The 26,519-nt window shown below is 37.7% G+C and overlaps 1 protein-coding gene across 2 annotated transcripts; it reads right to left on the bottom strand.

Moving 5' to 3' along the window:
- Nucleotides 1-4,565: 4,565 nt before the first annotated feature.
- On the bottom strand, nucleotides 4,566-26,293 carry tmem38b (transmembrane protein 38B). Of its 2 annotated transcripts, XM_039663966.2 has the most exons (7): nucleotides 25,983-26,293; nucleotides 19,688-19,717; nucleotides 18,191-18,347; nucleotides 13,896-14,080; nucleotides 12,919-13,006; nucleotides 8,838-8,955; nucleotides 4,566-7,436 (listed from the first exon to the last, which is right to left on the bottom strand). In XM_039663966.2, exons 1-7 carry the CDS (start codon nucleotides 26,104-26,106, stop codon nucleotides 7,215-7,217), a joined length of 924 nt encoding a protein of 307 aa, XP_039519900.2. In that variant the 5' UTR covers nucleotides 26,107-26,293; the 3' UTR covers nucleotides 4,566-7,214. The 2 variants fall into 2 exon arrangements, with proteins under 2 accessions (XP_039519900.2, XP_039519902.2); XM_039663968.2 differs by lacking the exon at nucleotides 19,688-19,717 and having other exon boundaries at nucleotides 25,983-26,292.
- Between the last annotated feature and the right edge of the window lie 226 nt (nucleotides 26,294-26,519).

Raw genomic sequence — 26,519 nt, 5'->3', positions numbered from 1 at the left:
CAAGCAAATAATGTGTTAAATCATGCTAGCATGCTAGTTTGTGTCAGCTATCTGTTAATTTATGCTAGCAGTGTGTTAAAACATGCTAGCAATGTGCCAAATCAAGCTAGAAACATATTTTAAATCATGTTAGCAACATGCTCAAACTAACATGTTAAAACATGATTGGAACATGTTAAATCATTTTTGCAACGTGCTAACAACATGCTAATCATATTAATAATCTACTAACAACATGCTAACATATTAACAACATGCTAACAATGAATTAAATCATGTTATCAACATGATAAATCATGGTGCATGGTAATAATGTTGAAACATGCTAACACGTTAAAGGGTTAGTTCACCCAAAAATGAAAATTAAGTCATTAATTACCCAGATAGCAAACTGACATTGAATCAACGTGGAAATATGACATCGAAACAATGTTGATCTGACATTGTTTTGCTCATCGAATTAACGTTGAACCAACGTCAGATGCGTCATTCTTTCAAAACTAACGGAAAATCAACTTGAAATCAACGCGTTGTTTCAACGTTATGAAAGCAAACCAATTTTCGATTTCATTTAGCTTTGAAGAATGCCGCGTCTGACGTTGGTTCAACGTTAATTCGATGAGCAAATCAACGTTGTTTCAATGTCAGGAGAGACGTCGTTTCCACGTTGATTCAATGTCAGTTTGCTGTCTGGGTACTCACCCCCATGCTGTACCAACCCCGTAAGACCTTCGTTCCTCTTCGGAACACAAATGAAGATATTTTTGATTAAATTTGAGAGCTGTATAACTACCACATTGGCTCCTAAGGGACTGCCTCTTGACGGCCCAGAAAGTCAATGAAGAAAATGTTTAAATATCCCAAGTGACTACCGTGGCTCAACTATATGTTTATCAAGCGACGCGAATACTTTTCGTGCGAAAAAACAAACAAAAATAACGAGTTTATTCGACTATTTCTTTTCTTCCTTGTAGGCCAGAAACGAGACTTCCTTAGATTTCCACGACGCATGCGCGAGAATTGCGATCTGCTTACACCAGCTTACACTACTTCAGATCGCAATTCTCGCGCATGCGTCGTGGAAATCTAAGGAAGTCTCGTTTCTGGCCTACAAGGAAGAAAAGAAATAGTCGAATAAACTCGTTATTTTTGTTTATTTATTTTTTCGCACAAAAAGTATTCGCGTCGCTTGATAAACATATAGTTGAGCCACGGTAGTCACTTGGGATATTTAAACATTTTCTTCATTGACTTTTTGGGCCGTCAAGAGGCAGTCCCTTAGGAGCCAATGTGGTAGTTATACAGCTCTCAAATTTAATCAAAAATATCTTCATTTGTGTTCCGAAGACGAACGAAGGTCTTACGGGGTTGGTACAGCATGGGGGTGAGTAATTAATGACTTAATTTTCATTTTTGGGTGAACTAACCCTTTAAAGAGCAACTTGCAGGTTGGACACCCCATATAGCATAGTGTATGTTGACGATAAACCAACTAGATTTTCTGAACTGGAGTAATATATGTTTAGCCATTAACGATATTTTGAGAAAAATTGTGATAAAATAACTCCCGCGTCTACAAAGCACTAACCGGAAGTGACGATTGTAGAGGGAGTCTGTTCAAGTTCAGGCTCAGGTTACAATGGATGTGAAGGAAGAAACCGAGTTCTCCGATGTTGACGAATATGCCTATGATAGCCCACCACAGGCATATAATTATGAACATCCTAGGCGAGATAGAAGCCAGGGGGAGATCGGGGGAGAAACACTCGGCAGAGGAGAGAAGTAACGTTAGAGTTGTGGTGTCGAGAAAACCAGTGGCGAATAGGACAAGTGACTTGGTGAGTTCATGTAAGTTAGCACCGTGGCTAACGCTGGTTCATCTACTGTATGGCTATACCTTGGTGTTTTGTAAATCTACTTTAGCAAACATACATTCGACTTTGTTCTTGATTAAACATCCATTTAGATTGTCTTAATTTAAGCCAGCAACATTTTGTCTTCTCATATTCTACGCTGACAGTGAAAATGCAGTCCATCCAAGCTGGTTAGCACTACACAGACAGCAAACTGACATTGAATCAACGTGGAAACGATGTCTCTCATGACATCGAAACAACGTTGATCTGGCATTGTTTTGCTCATCGAATTAACGTTGAACCAACGTCAGACGCGGCATTCTTCAAAGCTAAATGAAAATCAAAAAATTGGTTTGCTTTCATAACGTTGAAACAACGCGTTGATTTCAAGTTGAGTTTCCGTTAGTTTTGAAAGAATGACGCGCCTGACGTTGGTTCAACGTTAATTCGATGAGCAAACAATGTCAGATCAACGTTGTTTCGATGTCATGTTTCCACGTTGATTCAATGTCAGTTTGCTATCTGGGATCTACATTGACTAATATAGATATAGATATATCTACATTGACTACACAGATAGCAAACTGACATTAATTTAACGTGGAAATATGACATCGAAACAACGTTGATCTGACATTGTTTTGCTCATCGAATTAACGTTGAACCAACGTCAGACGCGTCATTCTTTTAAAACTTACGGAAAATCAACTTGAAATTAACGCGTTGTTTCAACGTTATGAAAGCAAACCAATTTTCGATTTTCAATTAGCTTTGAAGAATGCCGCGTCTGACGTTGGTTCAACGTTAATTCGATGAGCAAAATCAACGTTGTTTCAATGTCATGAGAGACGTCGTTTCCACATTGATTCAATGTCAGTTTGCTGTCTGGGTAATGACCATGCCATAACAACAAATAAATAATGCTTTTTAACTGCAGTTAGTGATACCATTTAAAGCGAGTGAAATGTGCGCCACAAACGACCGAGTGTGTGGTAACAGACGCGGCAGTGAAGTCTGCTCTCTTCACCTGCACAAAACGCACCCAAGACCGAAAAGCCTTGTTTTTCCTAGAAGGAAAATGATGGATATGATGTCCTGACAGGCTGGAATTCGTGCAACTAGCACAAACACAATAATTTACCATTATGGCTTCTCTAAAACTCGATCTAAAACTCTCTGTCTCTCACTACTGCTCTAACTACATCAACACCCAACAATGAGAAAGCGGACCACAAGCTCTTTTATTTGTCTCGGGCTACGTCATATGACGCGTTGCTAGCGGGAAAGGCGTATTCCAGAACCTAGCGCATTTTCATCAAAATCTCTAAATCAAATGAGATTTCATTAGTAATTTTTACATTTGTGTTTTTAAAAGACCTCTGCAGACTATTTAAAGTATTAATTCAGAAATAAATTCAACCTGCATGTTGCTCTTTAAATCATGCTAGTAACATGACTTACATTTTTCAACTTTCTCTGAGAAAAATCTTCAAAACTTCAAGCTTATTTTTAATTTTCAAGCCAGACCAACATCAATGTTTGTTCACAAACTTAACTCATCTAGTTAGTTCTTAGAATGTCGTGTTGTTCATAAGACGCGAATGCAAAGGCTGAAGACGTCAGTTTAGCGACGTTTACAACAGTGGAAAGGTAGCGCAGTGGAGTGTAAAAGGCCCTTATCCAGCGTGTGGCACATGATGACATCATAGAGGACAATAGAAGGAAATCTCCCGCTCTTTCCATCAGAATGCTGTTGGCACGGCAACACTCATTCCTGGCAGAGCTAATTCTCGCCTTGGGCCGTTTGGAAATCCTTGACGATATTAGGCGGGAATAATTGAGATGTTGATTGCTCGTTCACACCAGTAAATGAGATTATGTACCGCTGATCGCTCATTAACAAACCTAAAGCATGATTATGAAAATCACTTCCTGCGGTCTGGAATACATATTCCATAGAGTCATATTCTATTACATAAATCAGACGGATACAATAAAACACAAATCCAATTTCTGCAGAGCACGTCATTTGAAATAACGAGCTGCGCTTGTTTGGAGATTCATATAAAACTACATTTGTGAATCTTTTTTGTTTGTTCCAATTTAAATCCTTTTTTTTTTTTAAATGTTGCTGCTTGTTTCAGAACGTTCACAAATTTAACATTTTCCATAATATTTGAAAAATAATACAATGGAATGTTCCATAAATGTTCAGAGAACACTCAGAAATAATGTTTTCATAACTTAATATGAACAATAGCAAAACGTTATAAACTTGTGTAAAGTTGCATCCATTATTTCAGCTCCAGCCATAAACTTTCCTCTAGAAATAAACTGATTCATTCTGATGAACTGAATAAAAGTGAAGAAGTGCTTCAATTCTGCACTACTAGTAGAATTACACATTTGATTATGAGGGGGGAGAGGCTAGACCTGTTTGATCAAAGTCATTATTTTTCCAATTTTGTTTGGTTTTGCAAAGAACATATTTTTGATATCTGGGGACAAACGTGACAGAATTATGTTTTAGGCTCATCTATGTAAAGTTGCATTCATTAGTTCAGCTCCAGTCATGGACATTCACTTAAATCACTTAAACATCAATTAAAGAGCATTTTCACCCTGTTAACCATTATTATTATAACTCATTATTCTTCGTTTTTTGCAGATCGATGTTGATATTTTTCTCACATACAACAAACAGACGAGTCAGAACCAGTGAATTATATTAATTCTGCATTAAAAACATACAGTAAAACATGTTCCAGCATTCCACTTCGAGTGATTGCATTCATAAATGCATTATAAATTATATAAAATATATTATCATTGTCATTGCAGAATAGAATAGAATAGAATTTTCTGTGAAGCAGTTCAGAATAGCAAATATGTACAAGGCATTCCAATAAAAAGAGCATTCGTGCATTTTTTTTAAATCATCAGCAGGAATCGTATAGAAAATTCACACACAGGAAAACCGTCTTACTTTCATTCTTCCTCAATTTCTTTCGTCCGCAATCTTTCTTTCTTCCCCAGTCTTTCTTTCGTCCTCAATCTTTCAGTCGTCCTCAATCTTTCAGTCGTCCTCAATCTTTCATTCGTCCTCACTTTCATTCGTCCTCAATCTTTCATTCGTCCTCAATCTTTCAGTTGTACTCAATCTTTCATTTGTCTCCAGTCTTTCTTTTGTCCTCAATCTTTCAGTCGTCCTCAATCTTTTATGAGTACTCAATCTTTCAGTCGTCCTCAATCTTTCATTTGTCTCCAGTCTTTCTTTTGTCTTCAATCTTTCAGTCGTCCTCAATCTTTTATGAGTACTCAATCTTTCATTCGTCCTCAATCTTTCAGTCGTCCTCACTTTCTTTCATCCACAATCTTTCATTCGTCCTCAATCTTTCAGTCGTCCTCACTTTCTTTCGTTCTCAATCTTTCATTCGTCCTCAATCTTTTATTCATCCTCAATCTTTCAGTCGTCCTCAATCTTTTATGAGTTCTCAATCTTTCAGTCGTCCTCACTTTCTTTCATCCACAATCTTTCAGTCGTCCTCAATCTTTCTTTCGTCCTCAATCTTTCAGTCGTCCTCAATCTTTCAGTCGTCCTCAATCTTTCATTTGTCTCCAGTCTTTCTTTTGTCTTCAATCTTTCAGTCGTCCTCAATCTTTTATGAGTACTCAATCTTTCATTCGTCCTCAATCTTTCAGTCGTCCTCACTTTCTTTCGTTCTCAATCTTTCAGTCGTCCTCAATCTTTCTTTCGTCCTCAATCTTTCAGTCGTCCTCAATCTTTCAGTCGTCCTCAATCTTTCAGTCGTCCTCACTTTCATTCGTCCTCAATCTTTCATTCGTCCTCAATCTTTCAGTTGTCCTCAATCTTTCATTTGTCTCCAGTCTTTCTTTTGTCTTCAATCTTTCAGTCGTCCTCAATCTTTTATGAGTACTCAATCTTTCATTCGTCCTCAATCTTTCAGTCGTCCTCACTTTCTTTCATCCACAATCTTTCATTCGTCCTCAATCTTTCAGTCGTCCTCACTTTCTTTCGTTCTCAATCTTTCATTCGTCCTCAATCTTTTATTCATCCTCAATCTTTCAGTCGTCCTCAATCTTTTATGAGTTCTCAATCTTTCAGTCGTCCTCACTTTCTTTCATCCACAATCTTTCAGTCGTCCTCAATCTTTCTTTCGTCCTCAATCTTTCAGTCGTCCTCAATCTTTCAGTCGTCCTCAATCTTTCATTTGTCTCCAGTCTTTCTTTTGTCTTCAATCTTTCAGTCGTCCTCAATCTTTTATGAGTACTCAATCTTTCATTCGTCCTCAATCTTTCAGTCGTCCTCACTTTCTTTCATCCACAATCTTTCATTCGTCCTCAATCTTTCAGTCGTCCTCACTTTCTTTCATCCACAATCTTTCATTCGTCCTCAATCTTTCAGTCGTCCTCACTTTCTTTCGTTCTCAATCTTTCAGTCGTCCTCAATCTTTCTTTCGTCCTCAATCTTTCAGTCGTCCTCAATCTTTCAGTCGTCCTCAATCTTTCATTCGTCCTCACTTTCATTCGTCCTCAATCTTTCATTCGTCCTCAATCTTTCAGTTGTCCTCAATCTTTCATTTGTCTCCAGTCTTTCTTTTGTCCTCAATCTTTCAGTCGTCCTCAATCTTTTATGAGTACTCAATCTTTCAGTCGTCCTCAATCTTTCAGTCGTCCTCAATCTTTCATTTGTCTCCAGTCTTTCTTTTGTCTTCAATCTTTCAGTTGTCCTCAATCTTTTATGAGTACTCAATCTTTCAGTCGTCCTCACTTTCTTTCATCCACAATCTTTCATTCGTCCTCAATCTTTCAGTCGACCTCACTTTCTTTCGTTCTCAATCTTTCATTCGTCCTCAATCTTTCATTCATCCTCAATCTTTCAGTCGTCCTCAATCTTTTATGAGTTCTCAATCTTTCAGTCGTCCTCACTTTCTTTCGTCCTCAATCTTTCAGTCGTCCTCAATCTTTCAGTCGACCTCACTTTCTTTCGTTCTCAATCTTTCATTCGTCCTCAATCTTTCATTCATCCTCAATCTTTCAGTCGTCCTCAATCTTTTATGAGTTCTCAATCTTTCAGTCGTCCTCACTTTCTTTCATCCACAATCTTTCAGTCGTCTTCAATCTTTCAGTCGTCCTCACTTTCTTTCGTTCTCAATCTTTCATTCGTCCTAAATCTTTCATTCATCCTCAATCTTTCAGTCGTCCTCAATCTTTCAGTTGTCCTCAATCTTTTAGTCGTCCTCAATCTTTTATGAGTTCTCAATCTTTCATTCGTCCTAAATCTTTCATTCGTCCTAAATCTTTCATTCGTCCTCAATCTCAATCTTTCAATGACCCTCAATCTTTCTTTTTGGCGTTTTTGGCCTCTTCCGGGTTTCTTTGGTCCGTGTTATTGCTCTTCTGTTCGGAAATCGAGCTGTTTTTCAAGGTTTGATCTGAACCCTGGGTCGAGTCAGTCAGGGGTGAAAAGGTCAGGGGTCGAACAAACAGAGTCTTGTAGAGGACAGACTCCAGCGATGAGAATGGATACGAAGAAGAACCCATAATCATCATCCGCATCTGAAACCACAGAGATCAGATCATATTATGAACACATGCATACTGTACAGTAGGTATTTTTTAATAATCAACTGTGGGTTAAAAAATAATCACTTATTTAAACAACTTCAATTTGATGATAGCATCATAAAGTAAGTGTGAACATTATTGTTTAATTCAATATGTTTTCACCAAGGTTTAATTTAATCCCCCAGTTAAACTTTATACAATAGACTTTAGTCATAATTCATATTTTAATATTCCAATTCTAATTCTAATGTTCTTTGATGTGATACGTTGTTTGCATTCTAGTTCTGCAATAAAAATAAGGTGATAAGATTCTGACGTATTGCACACACACACACACTTGTGCGCTCCCCTGTAAATCACGAAATATGCGTTGGATTCGGAATTTTATGACACAGTTCTTCTTTGTTTCGAATGTGGAAGTGTGATAAGGGTCTATATAGTAATATTTCTATATGTGAAACAAAGATCTGGAAGGTCAAATGGTGAGAGAGCGAGAGGACTTTTCCGAGCTCACAGAAGAACTCAAGATCTGCCGTCAGTCTCGCTGAAGAACTTCACTCTTTTTTAAAGCAGAATGATGCAATTACATGAAAATGATGCAAAAAACGTGCAAGAGCATCAGGACAGCTACGGATCATCATCACTACTGAAGGGCAAAGAGACGAGAGGAACACGGTTCGTGAGCTTAGCAGCTCGCTCGTTACATTCACCCAAACGTCTGTCTAATTAAAACACTATCAATCAAACATCAGCCTCGTTTCGCTTGAAAACGAGCCGCGAATGCATTGCCAATAATGTTTTAAGATATAGTATGTTCAAATTAAAAGTCACATGATCATGTTTGATTTAGTAAATGGCTTCCTATTATAAATGCAGGTATTTTTCTTTTCTGATGCTATTCTGCATTTCACTCTAATCAAATACTCAACAAAACTAGTAGTCATAGGTTGTGTGCAGTGCATTGTGGGATAGTTTCTCATGCAGAGCTTGCTTTTGCATGGGTTTTATTTAGTGCTGGCAAATCAAACTTTTTGATCTGTAAGATTTTTAATGTTTTTAAAAGAAGTTTCTTATGCTCACCAAGGCTGCATTTATTCGATTAAAAATACAACAACAAAAAAACAGTAATATTGTGAAATATCACTGTGAAGCTGCTTTGATACAATCTGTATTGTGAAAAGCGCTATATAAATAAATGTGACTTGACTTGAAATATTATTACAATTACAATGTTAAGTCTATTCTGCTCTCCAAGGCTCTCAAATTTAAATGAAAAACTCTATTATTAATGCAAAAATATTATATTATAATAACATATTATTAATGCATTAGATTCATGACACTCAGAGATGTTTAATTTCAGTCTGAAACAAAACGACAAAAACAACAAACCTTATTGGTGACGATGAAGATTGTGTAGATGAAGATCAGGTGGTGTGTTTGCATCGGGAGAAAGCGGCACTGCTGGAGCGAGAACAGAACCGATCCCAGCAGGGTGACCTTGGTCGGGCTACACACACACACACACACACACACACACACACACACACAGGTCAAAGTTCACACAGGGTCAAGGAGTTCAGTGGGCCTTAAATCGCTCTGAGATTCTAAAACACATAATGAACACACGTCTGCGACCCACATTCAACATCAATGTGTCGAGTTTGACGTCACTCTGAAACAGCAGTGGCCAACAGTGACCGGCCTAGGAAAATTGTGTGTGTGTGTGTGTGTGTACACACAAAAGGTTTGGATCGGTAAGATTTTTAATGTTTTTAAGTCTCTTCTGCTCACAGAGGCTGCATTTATTTACATAAAAATCACAGTTATAACAAAAAAAAACAGTAATATTGGTAAATTTTATGACAATTTAAAATAACTGTTTTTTATTTTAATACATTGTAAAGTGTAATTTATTCCTGTGATTAAAGCTGTATTTTCAGTATCATTACTCCAGTCTTCAGTGTCACATGATCCTTTGGAAATCACTCTAATATGAGGATTTGATGCTCAAGAAACATTAATTATTATTATCAGTGTTAAAAACAGCATCAGATCATCATATTAGCGTGATTTCTGAAAGATCATGCGACACTGAAGGCTGGAGTAATGATGCTGAAAATTCAGCTTTGATCACAGGAATAAATTACACTTTCCTATAAATTCACTTAGAAAACAGGTGTTTTACATTGGAATAATATTTCATAATTTATTTACTGCATTTTTGATCAAATAAATTCAGCGAAGGTGAGCAGAAGAGACGTCTTTTAAAAAAATAAAAAATCTTACCGATCCGAAACTCTTGACAGGTAGGCCTAGCGTCTATAATACTACAAATGAAATTCTTATTTTTCATGTACCATAACGGACTCTGCAAGTAGATTTTGTTTTTCTGATCAAAATAAGATGATTCTTTTCTTCTGCACATAAACCCGGTGAAATCCCTCTGGTCTTCAGAGTGACGCTTTACTCTCCTGCGTTCTTCCACACAAACCTTTTTAAATGCCACTCGCACAAAAACCATGACAACAAGTGTCGGCTGAAGACGAGAGGAAATCAATCCAGAAGCCAATTACTCCACCGAACGCTATTATTCAGAGAGAAAGAGACTCTGGACACGAAACGCACAACGAACAAAAGGCACTAGAGAGACTCCAACGCCAGTCATCAAAAACTCCATCAATAATGCAAAACACTTCAAACTACTATTAAAAAATTAATTAACAGAGAAATAGTGAATTTCCTTTATGAGACGGTTAACATCTGTCTGTCATGTTGGAGAACTTAAAAGACATTTACAGTAGACTAGGACTTGGTTAGAAATATCGATTCTCATTTTGATGAATTCATCTTTTAGTCTGAGCTGTGTGACATTATGTGTAGCACCAGCCATCATTAGTTCAGAGAGATTTTTTTTTCTTTGAGAAAATGTACCGTACCTGATACATGTATCCAAATGATTCAATTCTAGGGTTCTTGACTCAATTTTAAAGAACCTTAAAGCAAAAAAAGTTTAAAATAGATTCTATAAAGAACTCTTGGATTCTTGACTCCATTTTAAAGAACCTTTATGCCAAAAAGGTCCAATGTGGTTCTATAAAAAAGAACTCTAGGGTTCTTGACTCCATTATAAAGAACTCTAGGGTTCTAGACTCAATTTTAAAGAACTTTTATGCCAAAAAGGTCCATTACGGTTCTATAAAGAACTCCAGGGTTCTTGACTCCACTTTAAAGAACCTTTATGCCAAAAGGGTCCAATGGGGTTCTATATAGACGAATCCGACGAGCGTTCTGTGTAGGCTGCCATCTTGTGGCGACGCCATTACTGAGCTGTTACACCGGCATAGACATGTGCACCGGTATGTAAACAAACCTCGGTGATAACGCGAACGCACTCTCGACGACAGCTACAACCAGGCAGAATGACTTGTTGGGTTGATGATGTTAGACAGTGGCCTCCAGTCACAGATGAAGGTACAAACGATCTTACAGATTATTTATGAAAATAGCTTGGCAAGCTAGCTAGGCTAACGTTTGCTAACGTGGAAACTATAAAAAGATCTGTCCATTTGGCAACAATAATTAAATAAATGAAATCAAATAAACAAATTCATGTTTTTCCATTATTTATCTCATTTTCACATTGCAACGGGCAAGGGTAAGGTAACGTTACAGCTAGAAAGTATGCATAATATCGACCAATTAGTGTTTTTAAACCATGGAAAGAGGTCAATATAACAGCAGGAGAACAATTATGTCACATAACGTTACATTTAGCTCAGGAAAGCCATTTAATGACCATAGCATGTTAATTGAATAGAAAAAATAGCAAGAGAGGAGATTTTGCTGATCACTATATCACATATTTATTATATTTTTTTACTTATGTCATTAAATAATTGTTATTATACGCGAATGTCCGCGTCTTGTACTCGCCCACCCAGGAAATCTGTGTAAACCGTACGGCACCAGACAGGGGCAGTCGACCCGGGGTATTCACAATGTTTTCTCTTCAAAATTGAAATTTTACTGCCACCATTGAAACAATTTATAACGGAAACTGTTTACCCACTCGATATTATACAAGGGGTAACGTTGTAACGTCAGTGACAGTCGTAAATCGCGGGCTGTTTATTCCAGTGGACGCAAGTTGCAACTAAAACAATAGGAGGCAATGGCGCAACGCTACCCAGCAACAGCTCACTAATGGCGCCCGCTTACTTCCGGTAGTTTCGCCGGATTCGTCTATCCACAAGTTTCCGAGGGGCGCTCATGTAAAAAATAAAGTGGGTGAAACTTCCGGCGAGGCGGCGGAAGTAGCATTCCAATGGTATTTTGTGTGTTAGTTAGCCAAGAGGCTAGCTGTTTTTCGGAGAATTATTTTACTATTTAAAGACGCCAATCTTTATGAGAGATGTCGTTACGGAGCTCAGGGACAACATGTGCTGTTCGCGGTTGTATGTATAACCGGACTAAACTAATTCAGTGGCTTAAACGTGATTGTTTTGAACATAAGCTGAAAACGAAATCAGAGTGATCCTACCAACGACTGAAGTTTCCATCAACCTCCCAAAAGACGACGAATCATCCTGTGTACATTTGTTTAAAATCTTAATGTTCTATAAACTCTATCAGCATGTGTTTGGCTGTTCGCTACTGATGTTACACCTAAACTCAGGATCAAAGCCTGTGTTGACAGAATACCAAATGTGCCAGTTAATGTATTCAAGTAGCACATTCATTTATAATTTTGAATAAACTCCAAAGCACAATGACTAAGTGTGTATTTTTTATTTTAATTGTTTGTCAGCTCGCACAACTGTCTGTCAACATGCCTTGATCAGTATTGATTATTAATAATGTTATTATAATACTCCCTATCAACTACTGCGGAGGGTAAAGGTACTGTTATTTCACCCTTTTGAATTTCGTTGAGGTTGTGTTCCCACATCGTTAGCTAGTTTGGATCGCTATAACTTGAATGACTGTCAACTGTTGAATGAACGAGTGTCAAGCATGTCAAATCGCGCTTTGTTTACTTCCAACCGGAAGTCGCGCCCACTTTTGACGCAAGGCCTCATGGGGCGTAGGAAACTTGTGGATAGAACTGTAGGGTTCTTGGCTCAATTTTAAAGAACCTTTATGCCAAAAAGGTCCAATGGGGTTCTATATAGAACTCTTGGGTTCTTGATTTTTAATCAAACTGAACCGAATTAGGATCAAATCGCAAGCTTATGAACTTAAATTTAAATTAGACTCTATTTTTAAAATGCACATTCACAAACTCAGACATATCTGAAGTACACCTGACTTAATTTTGTACATGCTCTACAAATCAGCAAATCACAGGTTGATTCAAAGACAAACTGAGTTTCAAACATAAAGAAGTGACGTTAGTGAAGAGGAACAGATCCTGCAGCGTTTCAGACAGTCATGTGTTTCAGGAGTTTCATGAAGCATTTGAGACTCTTACTATGACATCTTCAGTAGTTCATTGGTTTCAGGCTTCCAGATGCCTCGAACAAGCTGCTCAAAGTTACTGATGAGGCCTCCGCCCGCACCTACAGGCACAAAAAGGTCCAGTGAGATTCTTTATAGAACTCTAGGGTTCTTAAATCAATTTTTCCTCAAAGCCAGGATTTTTGACTCAATTTTAAAGAACCATTTATGCCAAAGAGTTTTAATGTGGTTCTATATAGAACTTTAGGGTTCTTGATTCAATTTTAAAGAACATTAAATGCCAAAAAAAGGTTTAATGGGGTTGTATGTAGAACTTTAGGGTTCTTGACTCAATTCTAAAGAACCTTTATGCTAAAAAAGATTCAATGGGGTTCTAGACACAATTTTAAAGAACCTAAATAAATAAATAAATGGGGTTCTATATAGATATATGGCATTCTTGTCTCAATTTTATCGAACTCATGTTTGAAGAATGACTCATTGTGAATGTTCACAGAACATTCAGAAAAAAGGTTTCATAACTTAAAGTGGAGGTTAGCAAGAATATCTTAAAACATATGTTGGTTAGCTGGAATCAAATTATGAAACATCATGCCTTTTTTCCAAATTTGCAGAAGTGCGATAATTCAGTGAATTGTTCATTCACGGACTCGTTCGGTTCTGCCGCTCCGCTGGCTGATGCGTTTCCTCTCATAAACTTTTATCATTTCAGCGCCGATCGTAATTACAGTCACCTCGACCTCTTGATATTTCAAACCTTTTCTCTGTGTAATTGAAGGACGGCGGGGTGAAATGCATCATGGGTTTAATAATGAGTGTGATGAAATTCTGAAAAATAACCTTGAGCTTTTAAACATTAAAATGTCAAGCCAAGAATACTGTCACATCCTGATGCAACAAAGCGCTCGAAATCCGAAAAAAAAAAAGATTGAAAACCGCACAAAGATGGATGAGTGTAATTAGACTCCAGAGCACATGGTAAACACACACCTTTGGCCCAACCCACTGCGATCATCACGAACAGACCATCTTTGTACTTCCTGCCTGCTTGAGTGACTCCGCCCACAACCTTCCACGTACGTGTCACTTCCTTCATCCCCGTCAAGACCAGTCGAATGGGCCAGACCGACGCCAGCGAGTAAACGGCATCCAGAGGACAGTAGAACACCAGATACCTGCAAGCAATACACACTATTTTAGTATTATCTCACACACTCACTCTCTCTCTCACACACACACACACACACACACACACATACACACACAACAGTGAGTAAACGGCATCCAGAGGACAGTAGAACACCAAATACCTGCAGACAATAACACTATATTAGTATTATTTCTTTCTCACACACATACACACTCTGTCTCTGTCTCTATCTCTCTCTCTCACACACACACAGCTAATTGCCCATCTCTGTCCCGCAAAGCAGCAGTAAGTGCTCGTTTAAATATCCATTAGCATCATTTGCGATGCTGGCTATTAATTATGGTAAGGGCTCCTCCTGTGAATGACAATTTCTCTCTGAAATGTCAGAGACTTCCTGAAAAGACCAAACCAACAACTTTGAAATGCGTTTCAGTGTATCGTTTCCTTAATTGTACTGCTGACTTCATAATAATTCAACATATTGAATTATTGATATAAATAATATAATTCAATTTAATGGCATGAATTTAATAACAGGATACAACACTTGGAAAAAAAACTAATGCCATTAAAAAGCATATAAATGATCATTCAGCGCATCGTTCTCTGTTGATCAGACAAACATGATTTCTGTGCATGTTTACTTGAGGCCTCTAGATGGCCCTGTCATCACACTGACACTGTGACAGATCCTCACCCTACAGAGAAAAACTGTGCATCTTTACCACAAAACACTGAGAAACAACAAATTATGTTTTGCATAATAAAACCTATTTTAGATATTTTGCATTGAGACATTTTAAAAGGCAATTAAAGGGTTAGTTCACCCAAAAATGAAAATTCTGTCAGTATTTACTCACCCTCATGTTGTTCCAAAGTCCAAACCTATGTGTTTATTTGTTCTGCTGAACACAAAGGAAGATATTTGGAAGAATGTTTTAATCAAACAGATCTCATTCCCCATTGACTACCATAGTATGTATTTTTTACTATGGTAGTCAATGGGGAATGAGATCTGTTTGATTAAAACATTCTTCCAAATATCTTCCTTTGTGTTCAGCAGAACAAATGAACACATAGAGGTTTGGAACAACATGAGGGTGAGTAAATACTGACAGAATTTTCATTTTTGGGTGAACTAACCCTTTAACCACATTTTCCCCATTGTCATCATGTGTCACAATGTTTTGCTTTCGGTTAAAGATTATTACATATCTCATGATTTCCTAAATCAAGAAAAAAAAGTCAGAACTGTGAGATATAAACTTATAACTTTATTTCAGTTGTGATATATAAACTCATGATTATGAGTTATAAAGCATCAATTCAAACAGAATCAAAAAGCTCACTTTTTTCTTTTTGCAATTCTGACTTTTTAGTAAACTTACAATTGCAAGAAAAAAAGTCGGAAATTGTGAGATTTAAACTTTCAATTGTGAGATTTAAAAAAGTTTACTGCAACTATCTCGCAATTTTAAATTCACAATTACAAGAAGAAAAAAAGTTATCTTTAAGAATTGTGAAATATAAACTTACAATAACTTATAACTTTAAATTCTGACATTTTTCATCAAAATTGAGGTATAAACTCAGAATTGCAAGATAAAAAATGGAATTGTGAATTATAAAGTACAAATTGTGAAATTTCAACACGTAATAAAAAAAGTAACTGCAAATTCTCTCATAATTCTGACTTTATTTAACTGTGAAATATAGACCATTTCACAAGATGTAAACAACACTGGTCCAGAAGCACTTCCTGTTTCAGTTTGTAACTGTTTTCTTTATTTCACATGTAAACAAAACATCTTAAAGATGTTTGTTTAACTTTTTGATTCAGTTTTATATGTTCTGTTGGTTGTATTTTATCCCAGCTTTTATGTAGTGTTAAAAACTGAAACAGGAAGTGCTTCTGGACCAGTGTTGTTTACATCTTGTGAAATGGTCTATAAACTCAGAATTACGAGTTATAAAGTATCAATTCAAACTCACAATTAAAAAGAAAAAAATCTAAGTTTATATATATTTGGAAACATGCAATTCTGACTTTTTTTAAGCAATTGGGACTTTTTATTTAATTGTGAGGTATAAACTTACAATTGCAAGAAAAAAAGTCATAAATTGAGAGTTATAAAGTACAAATTGTGACATTCTTGCAATTTTTACTTTTTTCTTCTTGCAACTGTCTATTTTTAAGAATTGTGAAATATAAAAGGTGCAACTTTTTTCTTGCAATTCCGAGTTTACAACTTGCGATTCTGAAATGTTTTACTAAAAATTGTGAGGTATAAACTCAAAATTTCAAGAAAAAAGTCAGAATTATGAATTGTAAAATATAAATTGTGTAATTTAAACTCTTAACTAAAAAAAAAAGATAACGCCTCGGTTAAGACTGTAACCTTGGCTCCCTGAAGAGGGAATGAGACGCTGCTTCGAATGACGCTGAAGGAACGCTTTTGTGTGATGATGTCTTGAGCACATTGGACTGATTTCAGTCATTTTCATGTCTGAAATCAGTCCAATGGTGTGACGGAACATCAGAGATCCGTCAAAACGTCATGAACCACCAGGGAACTATAAAGCCTGCCCAAACAAAGCAGCGCTAGCTTCTTAAGGTCTGAGCAAGTTGCTTACAGGCACGTGCACTCACCTAAAGGATTATTAGGAACACCAAAGATTCTCAATTGGGTTGAGATCTGGTGACTGTGGCGGCCATTTTAATACAGTAAACTTATTGTCATGTTCAAGAAACCAATTTAAAATGATTCAAGCTTTGTGACATGGTGCATTATCCTGCTGGAAGTAGCCATCAGAGGATGGGGACATGGTGGCCATTAAGGGATGGACATGGTCAGAAACAATGCTCAGGTAGGCCGTGGCATTTAAACAATACCCAATTGGCACTAAGGGGCCTAAAGTGTGCCAAGAAAACATCCCCCACACCATTACACCACCACCAGCAGCCTGCACAGTGGGAACAAGACATGATGGATCCATGTTCTCATTCTGTTTACGCCAAATTCTGACTCTACCATCTGAATGTCTCAACAGAAATCGAGACTCATCAGACCAGGCAACATTTGTCCAGTCTTTAACTGTCACATTTTGGTGAGCTTTTGCAAATTGTAGCCTCTTTTCCTATTTTTAGTGGAGATGAGTGGTGGGGATCAGTGGGGTCTTCTGGTGTTGTAGCCCATCCGCCTCAAGGTTGTGCGTGTTGTGGCTTCACAAATGCTTTGCTGCATACCTCGGTTGTAACGAGTGGTTATTCAGTCAAAGTTGCTCTTCTATCAGCTTGAATCAGTCGGCCCATTCTCCTCTGACCTCTAGCACCAACAAGGCATTTTCGCCCACAGGACTGCCGCATACTGGATGTTTTTCCCTTTTCACACCATTCTTTGTAAACCCTAGAAATGGTTGTGCATGAAAATGCTAGTAACAGAGCAGGTTGTGAAATACTCAAACCGGCCCGTCTGGCATTAAAGGATTAGTTCACTGATCCAAGTGCGCTGAACTGTGCAGAATCTCATATGGTCCGTTGTTTCCGGAAGAAACACAAACACGAACCATTTTCTTCTCTTCAATATGTACACGTAGCCTACTGTTCGCGCTCACCTTATCACCTTATTCACATCTCACCAGCGCACTTGGATCGGCGTTCGTAGATCGACTGGTAGAGACTATTTTTCAAAGATGGGTTCTTCCTGTATTCACGAAGTTGACTGTGTGTATAAAATATCTTCTTATTAAACTGTATGGACACTGACAAAGTTCTCAATGCTTCGGTTTGAATGTAGGGACCCTTATTATGCTGTCGTGTTACTGTGGGGCTATTTTGAGCCTTAGTGGTAATAACAAGCGATTTTTATTTGTCATTACTCTATGCACTATATACTAGCGTTATACTAGCGTTATAGGCTAAACTGTTTTTTAGAGATAAAACTATTTACATTCGGCAATCATGAAAACAAATCTCAGATAACGGTTGACTAGGTAACAATGTGTAATTAGACCAAAGGTTCATTTTGCGCCGGATTTCTCCTTTAAGGGCACAGACTGAATTACAGAGCACCGATTCACATTAAATCAATTGGTGCCACTTTTCAGTAGAGTGTGTGTATGTGTGTGTTCTCACCACATGAGTGAGGCGATCAGCAGGTTAGTGGTGTTGGACAGTGGAGCGACTGGAGCGTCTGCCATCATCAGCGCTGAGAGAACGGCTCCACCGAAACAATACAACATCGAACTGAACCAGCAGGCCAGAGGACTGAGCTGAGACACGGTCAGCACTCCTGAGGAACACACACACACACACACACAACTTCATCATTCTATACTTACTGGTACATTATATGTCAGACACATGTATGATATGGTGATCATGTGACCATCAGCTGGTGTGAGATTACAGTGACATCATCATGCGATGCCCAGCCGGGTCATGTGACCATGAATGAGGATGACCCACTTCCCGTCTCACGGTTTATAAACACTCATTTACAAACACAAACTCTTACATTCATGAATATGCAAACAGGCATCACATGAGTCAGCAGTGAAACATGCTGTCCTAGGTTTATTATGATGTATAACGTTTTTATGAGCTCATAATAACGAATAGAGCATATAGAATATTTATGCAGCGTGACGTCATGTCAATGTAAATATCATGTCAGTAAAGATAAAAGGCAATTCAAATTTCATTATACACTTTACTAAGAAGACGATAGAAAAATTTTATGGAAAAAATTAAAAAGATTATAGGGACTTTTAATCTCACAATTCTGACATTATTTCTCAAAATCACGAGTTTATATCTCACACTTCTGAGGTTACATCTAAAGCCAGAATTGTGAAATAAAATCCAAAATTACCTTTTATATTTTTTTATTCTGTGACTGAAACAAACTTCCATAAAATAAAGTTTCTGTAGAGCAGATTCAAAGTGGCTTTTAATGTTTCTGTATATTATATTTAATCATGTGACCATGGAACGGGCAGAAGCTGGTGGCGATGGAGAGCTGATCTCTGATCAGTCACACTGACTGTGATGCAGGTCATGTGATGCAACAGCAACACACACACACACACACACACACACACTTGAGTTCATGATTCACTCAATCCTGATCCAAACAATCAACATTTGTTCAATCACTGAGCTAATGATCACTCACTCACACACACACACACAGACACACACTCACTCACACTCACAAACACACTTAAACTCTCTCTCTCTCACACACACACACATATTCAAACTCACACACAAACACAGACTCATTTACACACACACACACACACACACATATATATTCAAACTCACACACTCTCACAGACTCAAACAATTAAATGCACCAAACTCACGCGTCAGGCTCTCATGTTTGCAATGGATGTTTCTCTACAGATGAAGCACAGAGAGATGAGTGATGCGTTTTTGTGTGTGTGGGTGTGTGTGAGTTTGAGTGTGAGTGTGAAGGTATGTGTGTATGAGTTTGAGTGAGTTTGTGTGTGTGTGAGTTTGTGTTAGAGTGTGTGTGAGTTTAAAGGTGAGGGTGTGTGTGTGTGTGAGTGAGTTTAAGTGTGTGTGTGTGTGTGTGTGTGTTAAAGTCCCGCAGTATAAACGTACCTGTGTGTCTGCTGACAGAGAGAGAGACGCCTGCAACATCAGCACAAGCGTTACTACACAAACACACACACACACACACACACACTCACACACACACATACAGCAACAGAGTTTAGGTGTAACTCAACAATCACATGATCATTTTAACACAAAGAAACGGTTACAAAATCACAGCACAATCCGAGAGTGTGTGTGCAAGTGGTTGCGAACATGTTCCGAGACATTGCTATGCAGCCGCTACAGTGTTTGTGTGTGTTTCCAACGATCACACGATACAAAATACAACAATAAAGGTTTCAAACTGTCATCTCGCTCGTCACATGACCTCATCACATCCAGTGATGGTATTTTGGTAATAAATATGAGGAGAATTCAAAGTTCTCAGATCAGTGGATATTTCACTGGTTTTGTCCGTCCTTCTGTTAGACTCTCACACATGAATGATTTTGAATATCTATCAGCTGTTAAATTTAACTACACAATTAGATAATACCAGTTTAGCTCAACCTGTGACCAAGCAATGCTTCGTGTTGTTCAGTTTGTGTGTAAAAAGAGCATTAGCAATTACAGAAAACACACTTCAGCAAAACATGATCAGCTCAAAGTGGAGGAATCATTTAAATGATGAATATTATTATTCTAAATGTTTCTCGTAGTCACTGTATAAAGAATATTTGGGTATAATACGTCACAGTTTACTTTATTTTGCTCTCCTCACTCACATAAATGAACTATAGTGTCCTGATCACACTAGTGAAACAATATCAAAAGTGATATCTGGAGTCTGAACAGTTTTTGGTTTGACTGTAACAGAAAACATTCTTGTTCTCTGCTGTTCCCATTAAACACGCATGAGTCTGAAAACAGGAAGTGACACACAAGGAAACCTCCACGAGGACAGGATACAGAACAGACTCAGTCTTTATAAGCCGAGAGAAGCTGAACACATTCCTCATGGAAGAAAAGCTTTGGAAAACACAATCCGAAGATCCATCAATCCTTCATCACATGTTGAAAACACTGAGAAGTGAAGGAGTTTTGCAACTTCTAAATGTTAACGAAAAACTATTTTTTTGCAGATACACACTCAAAACCCCATCTTTCCTCTGGGAAACACACTGTTTAAGCTCACTCCACTGGAGACAGTCAAGCGTTTGAATCATTCACTGTAAAAAGTGATCAGTTCACACTTAAAAAAATGTGTAAACCTGTAGCCTTAAAATTATTAAGTACATAAACATAATGCTCAATTTTAAGAAAAAATAAATAAGTTATGTGAACTTTTCCAATTCCACATTACTTAATTTTTTCGATTAAGCATGAGGTTTATTTACTTCATTTTAAAGAAGTAGTTCACTTACTTTTCAAAAAACTTTTGCTGGTAATTTACTCACCCCCATGTCATTCAAGATGTCCATGTCTTTCTTTCTTCAGTCAAAGGTTTTTGATGAAAATATTCCAGCATTTAATGCACCATATAACGCACTTCAGAGGGATCCAAATGGTTCAAAGCCCAAAAGAGACTTTCAGTACAAACTGCAAACTGTTCAAAGGGTTTTAAACGATTCCAGACGATGAATAAGGGTCTTATCACGCGAAACGATCGCTCATTTAAAAAAAAAAGTTTTATTAGCACAAATGCTCGACTTGTTCTGTTCTGTGATGCGCGTTCTTGAATCTACTGTTCGAACTCGTTCAACAAAATTAAAAAATCTTTTTCCGAGTCAATTCGTTCGTTTCGTTCGTTGAATAAACCAAATGACTCGGAAAAAGATTTGTTCATTTTGATGAACAAGTTCGAACAGGAGAGTCACAAACGTGCATCACAGAACAGAGCAAGGCGACCATTTGAGCTTATAAAACTTAAACTTTGTTATTTAGTTATTAAATGAGCGATCGTTTCGCTTGACAAGACCCTTATTCATCGTCTGGAATCGTTTAAAGCCCTTTGAACAGTTTGCAGTTTGTACTGAAAGTGTCTTTTGGACCTTGAACCGTTTGGTTCATTCTGAAGTGCGTTATATGGAGAAAAATGCTGGAACGTTTTCAACAACAAAAACCTTAATTTCTTTTCGACTGAAGAACGAAAGACAAGGATATCATGGATGACATGGGGGTGAGTAAATTATCAGCAAAAATTTTTTCAAAAGTGAACTACTCCTTTAAAGCAACAGGTTAACACATTTATTTTAAGTTAAAGGATTAGTTCACTTTTGAAAAAACTTTTGCTGATAATTTACTCACCCCCATGTCATCCAAGATGTCCATGTCATTCTTTCCTCAGTCGAAAAGAAATTAAGGTTTTTGATGAAAACATTCCAGGATTTTTCTCCTTATAATGGACTTCCATGGGAACCAGGTCCAACCGAGGTCCAAACGACAGTTATAACAGTTACAGATGCAGCTTCAAATGTCTTTAAACGACACCAGACGATGAATAAGTGTCTTATCATACGAAACGATCGGTTATTTCAAAGCTTATTCCAAAAATGTAACTTTTCTAAGGACAAATGCTAGCCTTTCTCCATTCTGTGAGGCGCGTTTGCAACGTCACGTAATACGTAATTACGTTCAAAAGGTCGTGGGCGACGTAGCCAGAAGTACAGAGTCAGTGTTTACAAGTTGAACGCATAGGTTGAACGTGAAAACTAACTCAAACGGCGTTTACAAAAAAGGAATTAAAAGGTAAAACAACGATGTCGGACGATTTTGATTCTGTACTTCCGGCTACGTCGCCCGTGACCTTTTGAACGTAATTACGTATTACGTGACGTTGCAAACGCGCCTCACAATATATTACAAGGCTAGCATTTGTCCTTAGAAAAGTTACATTTTTGGAATAAGCTTTGAAATAACCGATCGTTTCGCATGATAAGACCCTTATTCATCGTTTGGTGTCGTTTAAAGACATTTGAAGCTGCATCTGAAACTGTTATTAACTGTCGTTTGGACCTCGGTTGGACCTGGTTCCCATTGAAGTCCATTATAAGGAGAAAAATCCTGGAATGTTTTCATCAAAAACCTTAATTTCTTTTTGACTGAGGAAAGAAAGACATGGACATCTTGGATGACATGGGGGTGAGTAAATTATCAGCAAAAGTTTTTTCAAAAGTGAACTAATCCTTTAAATGAGTCGTCGGACGCCCATTTACCTCAAGTTGGCGTCTTCAGGGTCTTCATGTAAAGTTTGTTACATGCTTTGGTTTAAATTCCTCAATGGTCATGTAAAACGACACCTTTACCTCTTCAAACACAGCTCTGTTCACACAGACCGTTTCGTGCATGTCTCTTTAAATGATAATCTATCTCTCTCTCCTGTGGTGTGTGTCGACACAAGACACTAAAGTGTTGCCTTGGTGGACAGTATGTCTGAGGGAGGAAATGTGCTTAATAGGGGAAATATGCTAATACGGGACAGTCCGTCAACGCTTGTTTGCGGAGCTTGAGCGTTATGACATCATATTGCTCAGAAAATCCAAATGCTTGATTATTGAGAGTGTTCGACTTTGAGGATTAAACAAAATGGATTGGATTTTTTTCATTGTCTGGTGGTGTCCACACACTGCACACACACATCTATATGCAAACACCATATAAAAGTGAATTTTGCATCGGAAGACCCCTTTAAGTCAACTGATCAGTTTTCATAGTGTGTGTATGTGTGTGTATGTCTCTCCCCGCTGGAGGTGAACATGAGGACATATTTCAGAGACAATAGCGAGAGAAACAAGATGCCGAGACTCAGAAATAGCCTGTGATCCAGAGCAGCTGCTCGACACAATAGAGGATCAGCTGAACACACACTCTTCCAGTGACGTTACACACCCTTCCTTCGGTCATCTGAGTTTTCTGGAGGTGCTCAATAACGTTCTCACAGGGTTTGTGCAGAGGCTGTATCAAAGTCCAGGAATTTAAGCACTACTTTTTTTTTTCAAGGACTACAATCAGAGATCTCACTTATCAAACAATATCTATATTATATTTTAAATTCTAAAAAAGGTAAATAGATACATAAAAATAAGCTAATAAAACAAAATGGCACAAATAAAGTGCAGAACGTGCAGTGACTGGTAACTTTAACCGTTGAAAGGACACTATGACAGAGATATCGCTTTTCTTATTCAAACTGATTTTTCAAACATGAATATATGATTGACCTGAAGAATGAAAGCTGTATCATATATTTGGATATTAATGAGCAATATCACTCTCATAGATGTGAGAAATGCCTCTATATCAGGCACTGCAGCTTTAATACTGTGTGAAAAGATTGTTTTATTAATAAAATTCTAAATACATTTCAAGCACTTCTTCATAAATACGGCTGTTCTCAAGGGTTTTCCAGGACCTACATTTCAAAAAGTCAAACCCTGTTCAAACAAAAGCATCATTAAAGGGTTAGCTCACCCAAAAATGAAAATTCTGTCAGTATTTACTCACCCTCATGTTGTTCCAACCCCGTAAGACCTTCTTTCATCTTCAGAACACGAATTAAGATATTTGTGATGAAATCTGATGAAATCTGAGAGCTGGATCACTCCTCCATACTAGTCCATAGGCTTCGAAAAGTTATTAAAAACATTTTTAAAATAGTCCAAGTGACTACAGTGGCTCAATATTAAGTTTATCAAATGACGAGAAAACTTTTTGTGCATAAAAAACAACAAAAATAACGACTTTATTTCAACTATTCATTTACTTCTCTCTCTGCCTCGAGTCAGGTTACTAGTTTAATAACGTAAGCTTCTGTTATTGTACGTCAAACACGCATCACACACATGACCAGTCGGTGGGCCAATAGTGAGCCTGCGTGTGACGTAGCTCTATACAATCACACTACGTTAACTGACTAGAGGCTTAAGAGAAGGAAGTGAATAGTTGAAATAAAGTTGTTATTTTTGTTTGTTTTTGCGAACAAAAAGTATTCTCGTCACTTGATAAAGTTAAAAGGTTACTCACCCTCATGTTGTTCCAAACCTCTATGTGTTTATTTGTTCTGCTGAACACAAAGGAAGATATTTGGAAGACAGTTTTAATCAAACAGATCTCATTCCCCATTGACTACCATAGTAGGAAAAAATACATAATGGGGAATGAGATCTTTTTGATTAAAACTGTCTTCCAAATATCTTCCTTTGTGTTCAGCAGAGCAAATAAACACATTGTATTCTTATTTTTGGGTGAACTAACCCTTTAAGATTGAGGCATTGAAGTCACTTGGACTATTTTAACAATGTATTTAATAACTTTTCGAGGACGGCAAGTTTCAATTCAAAGGGCTTTAAACAATTCCAGAAGATGAATAAGGGTCTTAACAAGCGAAACGATCGCTCATTTAAAAAAAAAAAAAAAAGTTTAAGTTTTATAAGCTCAAATGGTCGCCTTGCTCTGTACTGCGATGCATGTTAGTGACTCTCCTGTTCGAACTCGTTCATCAACCTTGAACCGTTTGGTTCCCACTGAAGTGCATTATATAAAGAAAAATGCTGGAATATTTTCGCCTGAAGAAAGAATGACATGGACATCTTGGATGGCATGGGGGTGAGTAAATTACCAGCAAAAGTTTTTTCTAAAGTGAACTACTCCTTTAATTTGTGTAAACGTGGTTAGGATCGTATTAACTGGGATGTGAAGACAAACCCAGCTCTGCCAGTGAAGAAGAGCAAAGGCCATGTTTATATGGTTTGGTTAATGCAAAACAATCCGCCAAACTGGTTTTGAGCCTCCGCCCTGCGCGTTTAATCTGCCTAACTCCTGTAATTTGCATTTTTCTTGGGGAAAAGCACACACAGAGAGAGAGAGTGTCTAGATAATAATATTGACATTGAGTTAAAGATTAAGTGCATTTCTCCTCTTCCCCTTTGAACATGTAGCTTCTGCTTTTAAAGTCATAATAATCATTCATTATGCATGAGCTCTTAAACACACTGAGCTGCTCTAGACGCATAAAATTATCAACCTTCATTCTGTGCCAACGCAACCTGGACTATTGTACAGCCACCGATAAACAGTGTCGTGCACGCGCATGTACACGTGTGCGCGTGCGCGTTTGCTTCACCTGCCTAAGGAGACTGGAGCAAAATGCGTGACGAACGTTCATAAAACTCAAGAAACATCTGATCTTGGAACATTATCACAACTATTTTGATTAAATACAATGCAATTATAAAGCAATGCAACTTTTAAATTCATGAAAACATGTGACATGCTCAGAAATACAACGAAATAAACTTGTGACAGTAGAAGTTCGTTGTGTATTTGATGCATTACAGGTGATCGGTGAGATTACTCTTACCTGGTTGCTCTCTCAGACTCATCACTGATATGATATAATGCGCCATGTCAAAGTAGGGGAACATGGACAGATTTGACAGCCCGAGAGCGAGTTCATTTAGATTGAGAATCTCGAACACATCCATGACTTCAGATCCTCCTCGTGCACGCGCTTTAATCCAGTGCTCGTGCACTGACTGGATCTGTAGTTCCAGAGGATGATCGGACTCACAGAATCGGTCCAGATGATTTTAAAAAATAACTTATATTCTTCTGTATTCTTTGATCTCAGTTGTAACCGGATCCGCCGCCATTACAGTCGCGGATGCTGAGAAACATACGCGAGCGAGCGCGCGCGTGCACGCCGTTGCGTAACAGACCGCAACCATTGATCTCACATTTAAAACCACTGTTTGACACTGAAACTCCTCTTCGTTTGTTTTGGTCGTGCAATTTTACTCTGTAACTTTGAAAAGATGTTAGTGGTTTATCTCAAGTAATATCTTGCTATATCTCAATAAATCCCAAAACTGATATTTTCGGATTTTTTTAAAGCGGA

Source organism: Pimephales promelas, chromosome 19, assembly GCF_988280905.1.
Source record: "Pimephales promelas chromosome 19, fPimPro1.hap1.1, whole genome shotgun sequence".
NCBI classification, from domain to species: Eukaryota; Metazoa; Chordata; class Actinopteri; order Cypriniformes; family Leuciscidae; genus Pimephales; species Pimephales promelas.
The sequence above is the reverse complement of the archived record's forward strand: the minus strand, read 5'-3'. Positions and strand labels throughout refer to the sequence as shown.